Source organism: Sugiyamaella lignohabitans, chromosome D, assembly GCF_001640025.1.
Source record: "Sugiyamaella lignohabitans strain CBS 10342 chromosome D, complete sequence".
Lineage (NCBI taxonomy): Eukaryota > Fungi > Ascomycota > Dipodascomycetes > Dipodascales > Trichomonascaceae > Sugiyamaella > Sugiyamaella lignohabitans.
Window position 1 is genome coordinate 1,749,323 of NC_031673.1, and position 14,674 is coordinate 1,763,996.

The 14,674-nt window shown below is 45.3% G+C and overlaps 3 protein-coding genes across 3 annotated transcripts; 2 read left to right on the plus strand and 1 right to left on the minus strand.

Annotated features, from left to right (window-relative positions):
• Positions 1-660: 660 nt before the first annotated feature.
• FRE7 (Fre7p) lies at positions 661-2,775 on the plus strand (the record flags this gene model as incomplete). The annotated part of the gene is made up of 1 exon (XM_018882295.1): positions 661-2,775. The coding sequence occupies one exon, from the start codon at positions 661-663 to the stop codon at positions 2,773-2,775; it is 2,115 nt and encodes a 704-aa protein (XP_018736686.1).
• A 1,053-nt stretch (positions 2,776-3,828) lies between these two features.
• RRP12 (Rrp12p) lies at positions 3,829-7,143 on the plus strand (the record flags this gene model as incomplete). Its single annotated transcript, XM_018882296.1, has 1 exon — positions 3,829-7,143. One exon carries the CDS (start codon positions 3,829-3,831, stop codon positions 7,141-7,143), a length of 3,315 nt encoding a protein of 1,104 aa, XP_018736687.1.
• A 4,921-nt stretch (positions 7,144-12,064) lies between these two features.
• On the minus strand, positions 12,065-13,828 carry AWJ20_5172 (uncharacterized protein; the record flags this gene model as incomplete). Its single annotated transcript, XM_018882297.1, has 1 exon — positions 12,065-13,828. One exon carries the CDS (start codon positions 13,826-13,828, stop codon positions 12,065-12,067), a length of 1,764 nt encoding a protein of 587 aa, XP_018736688.1.
• Positions 13,829-14,674: the final 846 nt, after the last annotated feature.

A 14,674-nucleotide genomic window follows, 5' to 3' on the forward strand; every position in this document is an offset into this window, starting at 1 on the left:
CATCAACAAAAAACAATCCACATCCATCGAATAATGAATCACGAGCAGTTTAACCCGATATCGCGCCACCACAGCCAGTGGTCCAAGAAATTGCTCGCCAGACCACTTTCAACCGGGACGGGGACGGCCTCCGGCGGCTGGGGCGCTGCCCCAGACCCCGTAGCTCCTGCTTCGCAGGAGACTGCTGGGACCGTCGACGAAACCGACTCGAGCGAAGCGAGAGGAGCAGCGGGGTCTGGGGCGGAGCCCCAGCCGCCGGAGGCACACACCCACCCCCTGAAAATGTACCCAGCGGCTAAAAAGGGGGTTATATGCAGGGACGAGATATTTGCTCACCGGTTTTCAGGCGATCGCATGGACCAACCGGAACGGGAAATAGTTTAATCTTTGATGGATTCGATAAAGTCCCAAATGCAGACCCGAAGCAGATGCATGCAATGAGCAGTTTACCACGAAAATAACCTCACAAAATCTGCTCATTCGGCGTCGCTTGAATGTAAGCGAGACGTACATGACAGTTTCGGTACGGGTGAAGTGCATTTTATATATATTTCCATGATCATCCCGACATTTATCAGATGGATTTGACTCGTTTGTTCATTGATCTCAGCTGACTGTGTCGTGATTAGACAGAAATTTTTAAAAAATTTAAAAAAGAGAATGAGAGTCGGGTACCAGGACGGTGTGGTCTATGACTGCTTAGTCACTGATACTCCGGAGTATGCCGCTGGCCAGGCGATAGCTTCGAAACAAGTCCCGTGGATGAGTAACATCAAATACGGGAATTATACAGTTTATTTTGTGGTGGTGGTGATATTTATTGCCATGGTCCACAGGCTGTACAGCATATTTTCCGATGCTTCGTACCGGTCACAGCGAGCTCGCGATAGAGCTGCTACGTTCTCGGTCGAGCTGAAAAGCACTTCGAGATCAAGCGATAAAATTAGCCAGCATCGCGAAACTACGAGACAAGTGACTCGTGGTGTCGTCGCTGGTGATATTAGTCGAGATGCTAGCACGACTGGTGCTTCGACTCCAGCAGAAACAACTGATGCTGTATTTGATAATCAACTGGTGGCAGAACAAAGTCGAGATGATACAGTTGATCTGAAACGAGACCGACTAACAGATGGTCTGACAGGCGGTCCAGATTTCAAAAGGGGTTTGAATGGTTCAGATTTAGATTTTGTGCCCAACTCGAATCCATCAGGGTTGACTGCTCCTGTCAGAAAAATGGTGGCTTTGGTCAGATATATTGGCTATAGACGGTTTCCTACAGTGTGGACTGAGACGGTTGGAGTACCAAGTTCGGTGGGAGCTGTTTTGTTGCTCGGTGCGGGGTTTCTTTACCTTCTTCTGTGGTGTTTCATCCCCAGATCATACTATAAAGCATGTATTGCCATGGGCTCACCGCCTCTGGGAATCCGATCGGGACTCATGGCTAATGCCCTGACTCCGTTTATTTATGCGTTTGCTGGTAAGATTAATATTGTCACTTTTATTACTGGCACCAGCTACGAGAAGTTAAATGTATTTCATCGTGGAGTAGCATGGATCTCGTTCTTTTTTGCTCTCGTTCATACTGTTGTGTTTCTTGTCCAGCCTGCTTGGGAAGGAGGTGCTAAGTACCTGAAAGAGTACTTCATGGCCACTCCCCAGTATACCAGTGGAGTAGTGGCTACAGTGTTTCTGTTTGTTCTGTCGATATTTTCACTGCAGTTTATTCGCCAGAGATACTATGAAGCGTTTTTGCATGTTCACTGGCCGGTAGCTATTGGATACCTGGGTATTTTGTTTTGGCACGATACTGGCGCTCTTGCATCGTGGTCGTTTCTATGGGCCACTATTGGAGTGCTGTTGAGTGGATATTTGTACAGATACTTTTACAAGACCAATTATCTACAACTGCGTCGTAACTGGTTTAGTTTAGACGAGGCCGTTCTACGTGTTCTGGATGACGGAGTTGTGCAAGTGAATGTGTTTAGTTCCATTATTAACAAATGGAAACCTGGTCAGCACGTTTATTTACGGTTCCCGGAGATTCAACCACTAGGAAACCATCCATTTTCAGTGGCTTCGTTACCGGAAATCATAGACAAAACCGATGGAACTGCCAAACTGAGATTCATCGCCAAGGCACATGGTGGGTTCACGAAAATGCTTTATGAACAAGCAGCCAAGAAGACTGAAAAGGAGTATCAAGTGATGCTGGATGGGCCATATGGTGGTGTTGAGCGTGATTTATATGCATTTGACGACGTTTGTCTTGTAGCTTGTGGATCTGGAGTCACTGCTACTATTGCGTTTCTGTCTGATCTAAGTAACAAGCTTGCCACTGTTGGACCACCCACAGGGTTTCCCATGGCCACTCAGAAAGTGCGATTCCTATGGATTGTGAGAAACTGCCGCAACATCGAATGGTTCCGCAACGAGATTACTAATGCTCTTGAAAGCGTACCTTCTGGCCTGATCGAAGTATACATCCACATCACCGGCAACCAAAACATGGACTCTAAACAAGAGATCCGGCCATTTGACTCTCCACACATCGTGATCGAGCACGGACCCCGTCCAAAAATGAACCAAATTCTTCGCAAATGGAGCGAATCCTTCGGCCGACGGACCCTCGTCGTCACCTCTGGCGTCCGCGGCCTCAACTGCGACGTCGGCAACACCGTGGCCGACCTCCAAAAACTCGTCCTCCTCGGCAAAACCAACACCCATGGCATCCAGTACGAGGAAATCAGTCTCCACACTGAAATGTTTGGCTGGTAATTATTTATAAACTGTTATTTGCATTCCTCCCCTCTCCTCTGCCTCCGGCGGCTGGGGCTCCGCCCCAGACCCCGTTGCTCCTGCTTCGCAGGAGTTTTTCAGTCCTCGGAAGAGCTCCTGGCTCACCTGTTTCTACCCCGGCGGCTGAGCCTCCACCCCAGACCTCGTAGCTCCTGCTTTGCAGGAGTTTTCTTCTCCGGGAGAGCTCCTCGCCGCTCCGCGAAGCGGAGCACCACGGGTTCTGGGGCAGAGCCCCAGCCGCCGGAGGCAGGGTTCAGGACCCTGCGTGGACCCCTAGCCAGCCGTGCGTAGGGTACGGGAGAAATTTCAGTGATCAAAAAAAAAAAACCGGAAAAAGAAATGAAACAAAAAAAATTAGACATATTCGGTATACAGTTAGAAGTACAGCGTCTCTCTATCTACACTTCACTGACCTGTTGGTATTCATATCGAAATGGCCGGTGCTGAGGAGACTCCTGTGGGGAGCTATACTCCCGAAGAACCGCTTCAAGTGCGCCTGGACAAGGTGCGAGCTCATAAAACGTCGAAACTCAGCCATCAGAGCCATGTAAGTAGTCTTCTGAGGACACGAAGAAGTGGAAATATGTTTCTTTGCAGCCCTTTTTTGATATTTTTCCAGTTTCACGTGCGGTTAAATCAGGATCTGATTCGTGTCTTGACTCCGCGAAGCGGAGCCAACCGGTCTGGGCGGAGCCCAGCCGCCGGAGGCATGCTAACCCCAGTTGTCGAAACGTCACTAACAAGTCCTAGCTTGCTCTGATCCTGTCCGCTGTTGAAGAAAATTTGGCTGATCAGAAGACTGAAGAGACTCCGGCCGCTTACTTTGTGTCGTTTTTGTCGCTTTTGGATCAGGCGTTTACTGAGACGGGTATTTCCAACAAGGAACTGGCGCAATCAGCTGTGTATTTATTGGATTTGGTGGTGCCATATATCTCTGCGGGTCTTCTGCGATCGAAATTCAGCGCTATTTTGTCGAAACTGGCCTTAGCTTTGTCGAATCCCGAATCAGATGCTCCTCTTTTGAGATCGTGTATGGGTGTTTTGGAGACAGTTCTGATTGCTCAAGATAGCAGCAGCTGGTCTCAACCCACTACACAATTGTCTCCTAAGAGAGCAGTTTTGGGTTTGTCGGCTTTGGCAAGTGATCCCAGACCCAAAGTTCGTAAGAGAGCCCAGGAAGCACTTACAAAGGTGCTGGCCAACCCCCCTCCCAGTCCTAAATTTGAACATCCAGCAAGCTCTGTTGCAGCAGAGACTGCTTTGAAAAACCTGCTTGTGCAGTTGGAAGAGGATAAAAAAGTCAAAAAGCAAGATACTAAGAGTCCATCAAAGGCTATTCATTCACTTCAACTCATCAGATCGATTAGCAGTGTCAACCAGTGGCCTTCGGAGAAGATCGAGCAATTGTGTGAGGTTTTGTTGACTATTACGAGAACTTCGGATCAATACTTGGTTGTGTCTGCTTTTAATGTTTTCGAGGCTATTTTCCATGGTCTTACTGATGAGGTTATTGACGAACCCAAGGTTGTTAAGGTTTTGGATATTATCGTCGATTTAAAACCTTCTGTCACCGATCAACATCTTGCTCCTGCTTGGTTAGCAGTGATTGCTCAAGCAGGCTCGTCATATGCTAAATTACAACCCATTCGTTCGTTTGCTCGTCTTCCTAAATTGTTCACTTTAATTGTCGAGTTTTTCCAATCCGACTCGAAGAACGTTCGTATCTCGGCATCTCAGTGTTTGGTGGCTCTTATTTCCACGTGTATTCCTCCCGAAGTTCTGAGTACCAAATCTAGTTACGACAAGACTGACAAAATCCTTGCTAAACTCAGTGATACCACGTTTAGTTTATTACATATTCAGTATCATGGTTCTTGGCAAGAGGTGACTGAGGTTTTGGTGGCTCTTTTTGATCAGCTTCGTTGGAAATCGGCTCCTCATCTCGTCAATGCTCTCAAGGTGGTTGGCTCATTACGTAGTGAAGAATCGTTTGCTGATGGCCGTGAACACTCTGATAATGTCATTGCTGCTGCTATTCGTGCTCTTGGTCCTGAAGTCGTGTTGCAATACTTGCCATTGAACTTGGATCCTACTAGAACCAACAACGGTACTGGACGTGCGTGGCTATTGCCTTTGTTGAGAGATAATGTTCAACAAGCCAGTCTGTCTCATTTCGTTACAGAGTTTGTTCCTTTGAGCGAGAAGTTTGTTGCCAAGGTGGATCAATTGCAAGAGGAAGGTGAAAGTAGCAAGGACAGAGGAATGCAAGTCAAGATTTTCCAGACCCTCAATGATCAAATCTGGTCTCTCTTACCCCGTTATATGGACTTGCCATCGGATCTTCGCACCTCTTTCGACCAGTCTTTTGCTGAATTGCTCAGCAATGTTCTTTACCAGAAAGTCGAGTATCGATCCAACATCTGTCTTGCTCTTAGACTGGTGGTTGAAAGCAATGTCGCTTATTCTGAAGGTGCTGTTGACGACGATGTTTTGTTGTTAGAAAGGTTCCCTAAGAAAGAGGCCAAGAAAAACGTCGAATTCTTGGCTAAGAGTTATGCTTCGAAGATCTTGTCAGTGTTGTTCAATGTTTTCAGTCAGACCTCGCCAGAATTCAGAAACTACATTCTCGAATGTATCAATGCATACTTGGCCATCACTCCTGTTGAAGATGTTGACACCACTTTCAACAAAGTAGCATCACTTCTTCATTCTTCTTTGGAAGACGAGGTCAAGGCTGCTGCCGAGGCTGGTGCTGCAACTACTGCCAAACAAACAGCCATGTCTGCTACTATGCTTGACCTCATTGTGGCCATGGCACCATTCCTTCCGAAAACATCGCACAACTCACTGCTGTCTATCTTCGTGACGATTTCTAAATTAGCCGAGTTCCCTCAATTACAGAAGAAATCGTTCCGTGCATTCACCAGATTAATGGAAAACGAAGACGGTGAGAACACAATCAAGGAGAACATGGAAAACGTTCAAAATGCATTTATTCAATTGGGTGACAAGGTTTCGTCGCCCGCCCGTGGCGCTAAACTGTCTGCTCTCAGCAAGATTGTCGAGATCATGCCTTCTAGTGACCTTCATTTTATCCCCAGCATTTTATCCGAGACGGTTTTGTCTACCAAGGATGTTAACGAGAAGACAAGAGAAGCTGCTTTCAACTTGTTGGTTCAAATGGGTCGCAAAATGCAACAAGGTGGTACTGTTGAGCACTCCAAGGTTCCCAACATGGATGCCGATGCTCCTAATGTTGAAGCTACCCTTGAAGAATACTTCACAATGGTGTCAGCAGGCTTGGCTGGAACCACTCCACACATGATCAGTGCCACCGTAACTGCCTTGAGCAGGATATTGTTTGAATTCAGAGATGATATCAGCGTCGAAATGCTACAAGAGCTCTCTTCGACAGTGGAACTTTTCCTGACTTCTAACAACCGAGAAATCGTGAGATCAACACTTGGATTCGTGAAAATCACCGTCATTTCACTGCCAACTGAGATTGTTGAGCCTTCACTCAAGCAGCTCATCACGAATCTGATGGTATGGTCGCACGAGCACAAAGCTCACTTGCGAGCCAAGGTGAAGCACATTATCGAAAGACTTGTACGAAGATTTGGTTACGAGAAGATTGCTGCCAACTTTCCTGAAGAGGACCAGAAACTTCTCACTAACATCCGCAAGACCAAAGAACGTGCTAAGAGACAATCTAAGAAGGACGACAATGACGAAGACGGTGGTGCCTCGCAGTCCCGCAAAGCGTCTAAATTCGACAACGAGTTTGACGAAGCTATCTATGGCAGCAGTTCTGACGACAGTGACCGAGAAGGCTATGATTCTGATGTGGAAATGGGCAACACTCGAAGCAGTAATAACAAAAAACAACAAAAGAGCAAAGCTCAAAACAACAGATACATCGTGGAAGATGCCGATGAGCCATTGGATTTGTTGGACCGCCGTTCATTGGCCCACATCTCATCAACAAAACCCCGTGCTAACGCCAAACTCGAAATCAAGGACAAGAACAAGTTTTCCCGCGATGCTGCTGGCAAGATTGTTGTCAAGGATGTTGAAGATGACAACGACATCGATATCAAGAGCGGTATTGATGCATACGTCGAGGCCATGAAGAACGGACCCATCCGAGGCCAGCGCAACAAACTCAAGTACAAGCGATCCCGAAAGCACAACCAAGACAGTGACGACGACGGCGACGACGACGAAGTCAACGGCAACGCCAAATTCGCCAGAAACAGTGGTGCCGGACCAAAACGCCGACACGACGCCGCCGACAACCGTGGCGGAAAACGGGCCCGTCCCAACACACAGCGACGGAAATTATAACCGGACCACAACCTTCTGTGTAGTAATATATTTTGTTTATGTTTTTCTCTCCGATCTGGGTCTGCCTCGGACCAGGTCCGTTGCCTCCGGCGGCTGGGGCGCTGCCCCAGACCCCGTTGTGCTCGCTTCGCGAGCTTTCTACAACGCTAACTGGAAAGATCGGGATGCTCGCGAAGCGAGCACAACGGGGTCTGGGGCAGCGCCCCAGCCGCCGGAGGCAACAGGACAAGAGAATAAATAATTAGTTTAGAGGCTGAGGACTACTTCGTAAGGCATTAGAAAACTTTTGGGTCGGGTCGTTAGGAGTAGAAGGAGGAATTAAGCACGACCGGGTTGCGGGTGATTCGCGAGATTGGCGATTTGGGGAAAATATAGTATGCGTCGGGGAGTTTGGGTGTCGGTGACGAGTGGGTTGCGGGTGGGAGGAGAGTGGAGGACGAGCGGGGCGAGCCGAAGAGTGATGATTCGGAACTACAGGAGCTCGTCGAGTTGTGTGAAGTGTGTGGTTGAGGAGTATTGTTACGTGAGCGCGAGGTGCTGGCGGAATGCTCGCTGGCAGTTGTTTTGGCGGTAAGAGATGATTTCTTCATGATTTGAAACAGCTCTTCGACAGAATCGTTGGAAAACACAGTTCCGGGTGTATAATCGCTTTTATATTCCGCGCTGGGAGGCTGGACCACGGGTGAAGGGACTAACACAGTATTCGAATTGACTTCATTGTCTCCGGAATTCGACGACGGTGAAAGTAACAGCGAGGCAAGCGATCTGTGACGCCGTCTTAGTTTTATTGGTCTTGGTGCAATGACTGATGTGGTGGTTGTAATGATGGTTGTAGATAGAAGCGAAGGTTGTAATATTGAGGTGGTACTGACATCGCTGGTAGCGCCATTTGTCGCTGATCCAGTATCTGAAGCGTTCTTACGCTCGACTTGTGAATCAGAGTCTGTTTGGTCCTCTTCAAAAGCATAAGACCGCTTAAGACCAGTCTCCGAGCTTCTGGATTTAAGAGGTGATTCGGCACGAGAAATCACTGCCGACGGCGATGATGTCGATGACGATGACTCTACTGTGCTCATTAATAGTAAATATCCAGTTCTGACCAGTTTTAGAATAGAGATGCTAAAGAAATTGCGAAGTAGGGTAGTCTGTTGTGAATGGCACTCTGTCTCTCTACAGTAGTATCAAGCTGTAATAGCTATCTCCAATTAGTTGCTGAATATAAATACTGAACAAAAGGGTGATATCTTGTCGATGACAATTCCCTCAGGCTATAATATCCATTCAATTAGTTTTGATTCTGAATACAAATCCTTAATACAGATGCTACTGTGCAAGGTACGCAGTTCTGCTGTAGATGACAACTCTCACAGGATGTAAAAACCACCTCAATTGGCTGATTCTGAATACAGTTGCTGAAGAAAGTGAAGTTACTGCAAAAAAAAAGTGTGGAAGAGCAATCTCTTAGCTTGAAACCAATTCTCTCTACTACTATAAGTTCAGTTGTCAGAGACACCTCAATACGCTGATTCTGACTCGCGACTGAGACAAATTGACACACCCACGCGAGCGAAATGGAAACCCAAAAAACAGTAACAGAATAAAAGAAAAATTTACTATACTAGCAATGAACAAACGATAGAATGCCAATGAAATAAAAGAGCTTTTCTTAACTTTTGTTCCAAGTCAGTTCAGTTCAGTTCACGGCACATAACCAAAGACCCAAAGACCGTTGATTATGCCAGAATAGAATCCGGAATTGATCTCCAAATGGTGAATGGTGCCACTTTTTGTGATTTGTGGTATCCGCTCGTGATACAAGAGTCGATACTACTCAAGGGTATGAAACAACACTTGACAAGTGAAAGTGAGAATGGTGAGATATCTGCTGCTGCAAAATGCTTGTTGGAGCAGGTGATTGTTTGTTAATCGGCTGGTATCTCAAAACAGAACAGCCAAATGCAGAAAAAGTTAGGTACAGCTAATCATGCATTTTACCACCTATCGGCGATAGGGAGCCATGCATATTAAATAATTACAGGACCTGGAGTCAGAAGGGGACTCAATATTCGGCCAATACTGGGAAATATCATCTTGTGAAGAATCGTAATCGCCCGTTAAATCGGCTGTAATCTAGATCCGGAGATCATGTCTAACCTTGAACTACCTTTGAACTGCCACTAAACTGTCATTGAACTGCCAAACAGCCACCTCAAACCGTAATCAGTTAGTAACAGTGTTGCTTTGTAAGATAGCTTCTGACGCCAATGAGCAGGAGTCTTCTAGACGGCAGAGAAATATATTTTAAAGAGATCCCACTCCACATTGAAGTCGGTATTGGCGGTCGGACACTTATCATCATTCCCCTGAGATTCCGAACCTCAATCCATAGTAATAGGTTTTCTGCTGTGCCGAAGCTTTTATCGTTTGTCTTAAAGGAGGATATTAGGAAATAAAATTCTGGTCAAATTCGACAATCGCAGGCTGCCTATTGGCAGGGCCAATCAACTATTTCAACTGGACTGAGGCTCAGTCCATACCATGCTATGTCATGGAGTGAACTGCTCACTGTAATAGAAAAAGCCATACAATCACTGCATACCACCTGCCATGAGTTGGCACTCTAAAGGAACACTAATATTTTAGTGCGAGATCGAAGCTCTATACCATAACAATCGATTGAATTCCACACAGGAAACTCTCGTCATCTCAGAGCAACACTGGTCCGTTTTCACAAGGGACAATCTTTAACGAAATGTTTGACGAACAGATGTTGCCTGTCAAATTATCAAAGTTTCTACCATCATCGTTTACAATCAATGCGAATCTACTTTTTCTGGGACTATTATGAGAGCCCCATTTTACCAAAACGTTAGATTTTTTAGATATTTATAAGACTATATTCGTAAATAATCAGGTCTGGATGTAGTTAAACTTTCCATAGCAAATCAGTGTGGGGTCTGGGGCAGAGTTCCAGCAGAGCCGGAAGCATGCCCGTTCATTGAGAGACCCTTGAAAACCGAAACCCAATTGGCAAACCACAGTTCGCGAAAAGTGTTTCCGAAAGATTTGGAAGAGAAACGGATGAGACCAGTCACCTGTGGGCTTGTGTGATTCCTCCCAACTGCGAACTGGCATGATATAGGTGTTTATGCTGAAGTGCAAAAACGTTGAGACAGATATGCATAAGAGTACGAATCACATGACTTTTAGCTGGAACAAGCAACAATAAGTCTGTGAGTTATACCTGCCTATTGCAGCATCTTAAGATTGCACTGTGAGATTACGATCTGATAAGGGTGAATAACTAACCATTATGAAAGAAGGTCAATGTCCATGAAGTTCACAGCCAAAATACGAATATGTGAATGCTAATGCGAATACTAATGCAGTATCAACTAGTAGAGGTAACATAGCTACTAGAAACAAGTATCTGTGACTGGCAACTATTTAGATCATAACTTATTGATTAATCTACTTATCCACTTTCACACCTCTATAATAATATTATTTTATTCTTCTTCTTTTAAACGTCAAAAATAGGGAGACTGCAGCCAGTTTTGAAAATCCAATGCAGGTGACTCATGTGCTGCAGAAACTTCCCGCCAACGCGGTGGTTACCCCTGAGATTTCCGAGTACGGTCTCTTAATGCACATCCATGTCGACTGCCCATGTTACCTGTAATAAAAGTGCCTCTCCTTTCTACAGTTTGCTCGAAGACTGATGATGTCTCATGGAAAGTCCAGAATTTCTCCACTGTTGCATAGTTGTCATTATTGTCTTCAAGTCCTTCGACGATCGCCTCAAGAGGGCATTTAAGGAACAGCAAAACATCTCGAGCGAACGTGGAATCGTCTTTAGATCCCAAATATCCCGATGTTTTGCCCTGCCAATACTGTGAGAAAAACGAGCTCTAGGATAGCCAAGACTGGACTTCTTTCGCAAGCACATGTAGCTCAAGTAAACGTGGTGAGAAGCTAGATCCTTGATCAATCTAGACTTACACGTACATGCTACTTTGAGTGATGGGAATACAAGGCGAATATATGCGAGGGGATCCATCTGATATTCCTTGAACTGAATATGGTTGAATAAGTGCTGAGCGCTAGACGGATCATCGTACGGCGATCGGAACAGTTGCTCTAACTCATGGTGCCATTCGACGGGGACCATGTGCAGCTACAAAAAATGCCACAATACATTTAAAATTGTGCTACAGTCCATACGTCTGCCAGTCTGGATTGATGGATTGATTTCCACATTGTGTATTTGAAAGATGTTTAGCATCACTGCAGTAAGATCCTCCACTTGGTTCTGTAGACCGTTCTGGGAACTGAGCAATCAAGAATCCCAATATGCAAGGATATAACTCCGCCTGGGAACAGAGGTCCTCTAAATTTATGTAGAAGTCCCTTTTCAAAGTATCCAAAGCTGACCTTCATGATCATGCTCTAATTCCTTCACAGATAAAGTAAGGGGGGGGGGGGGGGGGGGGGGGGCTGTTGGAAGCACAGTTTAATCCATTGACAAGCTTCTTCAATTTGCGCCGTCTCCGTAATAATGACAGATCTCTAAGTGATTGGGCTACGAACAACAAGTAATCTCTAACAGGAACAAGTTGGTAAAATGGATCATCTCGGTACTAATACAACTAAAAACTATAAAATTTATACTATAAATTCTAGACATTTAACTAGGACCAGGTCCTCGACGTCTTCTAGGACGATTTACAGGAGTAACCCTTCGCTTAAGAGTTTTCGATCCGTTTGTCGGTTCTTTACTTTCTCAATTGTCGGGTGCCAATGATTCCTCTGCATCAACCGCAGAGCTGGGCTTATCCAACAGTTGGTTTGCGGACCGAGGGAGTAATCGACTAACAATAGAGGACATCCCCATTACTCGGGCCTCATGATGTCGCAGGCCTTAATTGGCTTCTGTTAGATTGTGCTGCTGCTCTTGTCTCTTCTTTTGGCGAGCTTCCTTAATCACATCTGTCTGTTTACGATAACCAGTCGACGCATTCCTTTGCAACGTAACCTTTTCTGAAGGATTTCCGCTACCTTCTACAGCCAAATGAACCACTTGCTGCAATTTATCAATGAATTCGCTGTTTGAATTGTTGAGGGCTGTGACATGAAGGTCGTAGGCAAGATTAAAGTCTTGAGCTAACACAGCCTTTCTTTCTTGCACATGGATACCAGCCCAATCTTCTTGATTTGTAAAGTCATTTGCCCAATTCTTATTATACCTGGGTTTCTGATCGAAACTGGTAGGTGCTCCTGCTCTCAATTTCATATGCAAACTGATAAATGGCTTGTATCGACCAAAGATCAGCTGCGTTGCTCCGGCCATCCTATCGTGAATGGAGGCGTAATGACCACTACGTAAATATTCGTTCTCACTGACGTGAATGAGAAGAACACTGAATGCTTGAGATACTAAACTTAACTCCGCTAACCCCCATTGACTATCCTCGTCCCCTTCAAAGAGTCTGATGTTCGTAAGGTCAACCTGTCTGCTTTCCAAATATATGGGGATGACGAAATCAAAATCTCTGCCTCTTCTTTCAAAGCAAAATCCACAGCCTCTCAAGAATCCGAGCGCCAACATCCGTATAGTACACTCAGAGTCAAGAGTCATCCAGTGGTTGATATGTATTCTCTCATTAAGTAACTGATGTTCATTTGGATGGCCAGAGCTACAGGTGACGTGATATTTTTCATTGAGACCATTGAAAAGATCACGAACACGACAGTAATTGCTCTGTAAGCCACCGCGCAAACCTGCAGTTTTCAGAACATCCAGCAACATCCATCTCGCGATAAATTCACTAGCATTCGCAGAAGACAGGACCTTGTCGCTAAGCAGGTGTGAAATAAGATCAAGTTCATTTTCGCCTTCCAAGATTTTATGGGCTGCCATGACCAGAATTGGCTCACTAGGATATCCTACCTTGAGATCATCAAGTTTATCAGACATAGATAAGACTGTGGCCATTCGTGATTCTACCAGTCTTCCCTTTGTACGAAAACTGAAATTCATGGGCACGGCGTATACAACAAGAAGGATATGATGCTTTGATAGCCCGTCATTGCTTCTCCCACTAATCTTAGCACTGGCGTCCGCCAGAAGTTTGTTCTCACGGCCACTGTCAATATACTCCTTCCACGCAGGTCTACCAAATTTAGCATAGAATCTCAAAGTTCCAATGTCACTGAAATTTAATGTAAGTGGTGTTTCACCCCATCGTACGTGCATATCGAAGGTGCCGAGGTCGTACCAGGGCTCAACGTCGATTACTCCAATCTCACTTAAGTACACATCATAATCACGAACACCTGATGTACTCGCAAGAACTATAGCAAACCCTGTCCATAGGTCTTCAGCCACAAGGCAACGTGCCACCTTCTTGAGCATATGAAAATATGGGAAGTTCATGTTATCTATGGCATTTTTCATATTCAGAATTCCAGCTTCGTCGATGGCGAGCGCAAAATATTCTTCTATATTTGTGTCCTTATTCTTCCTGAGTGCCGTGCAGTATTTCTTCCATTCTCCTCTTAGTAGCTCTTTTACATCTTGAGATAGAATGACAGTATCAACTGTGACAGTAACCGCTTGGGGAAATGAGAGGATTTTCCATATTTCATTATATTCCTGTCGTGTCTTGTTTTTGATAAAATTCATCTGTACAGTTCGATCGAAGGCTGATGATTTTTCCTGGAAAGTCCAGAATCCTTTGACTGTTGCATAGTTGTCTTCATTGTTCTCAATTCCTCTGACGATTTCTTGAAGTGTGCAAATAAGGAATAGCAAAACATCTTGAGCGATATCGGGATCGTCTGCAGTACTTAAATACCCCCATCCAATGATCCTATCAATACTGCTAGCGAAAAGAGAGCTAGAATGGCCAGAATTCAATTTCTCGCCTAAGTTCATATAACTCAAGTAAACGTGATGAGAAGCTAGACCCTTGATCAAGCTAGACTTACCATACATGCTACTTTGAAAGATGTGAATACAAGGTGAATGTATACGGGGAAATCCGTCTGTTACTTTCCGAATTGCCTCTTTAATAAAGCTGAAAAAAGGCTGAGGAGATAGGCCCGCGTATCTCTCAATCAGTTGAGCTGCTTCTTGTGGGGCTCGCGACGAGGCATGAGCTGCTACAAACAATGCCACAATCTCTCCAAAATTGTTGTACGGTCCATCTGTCTGCCAGTCATGAAGTACCTGCACATTGTTTTTATGACAGATGTTTTTTATCAATTCAGAAATATTCTCGACTTCGTACGGTTGCCGCTCGGGGCGTTGAGAAATCAAGAATTCGAATATGCAAGGATGTAACTCCTCATCGCGACAGAGGTTCTCTAAGTTTACGTAGAAATACCTTTTAAAAGTATCCAGAGCTGATCTGCCGTGATTCTCTTGTAATTCGTCTAGCGTGCTGGGGAAGGAGTAGATAGCATCGTGTAAGCTGTCGAGGTAGCCAAACGAACACAAAGTCTCACATAGATCGACAATCTTATGAAA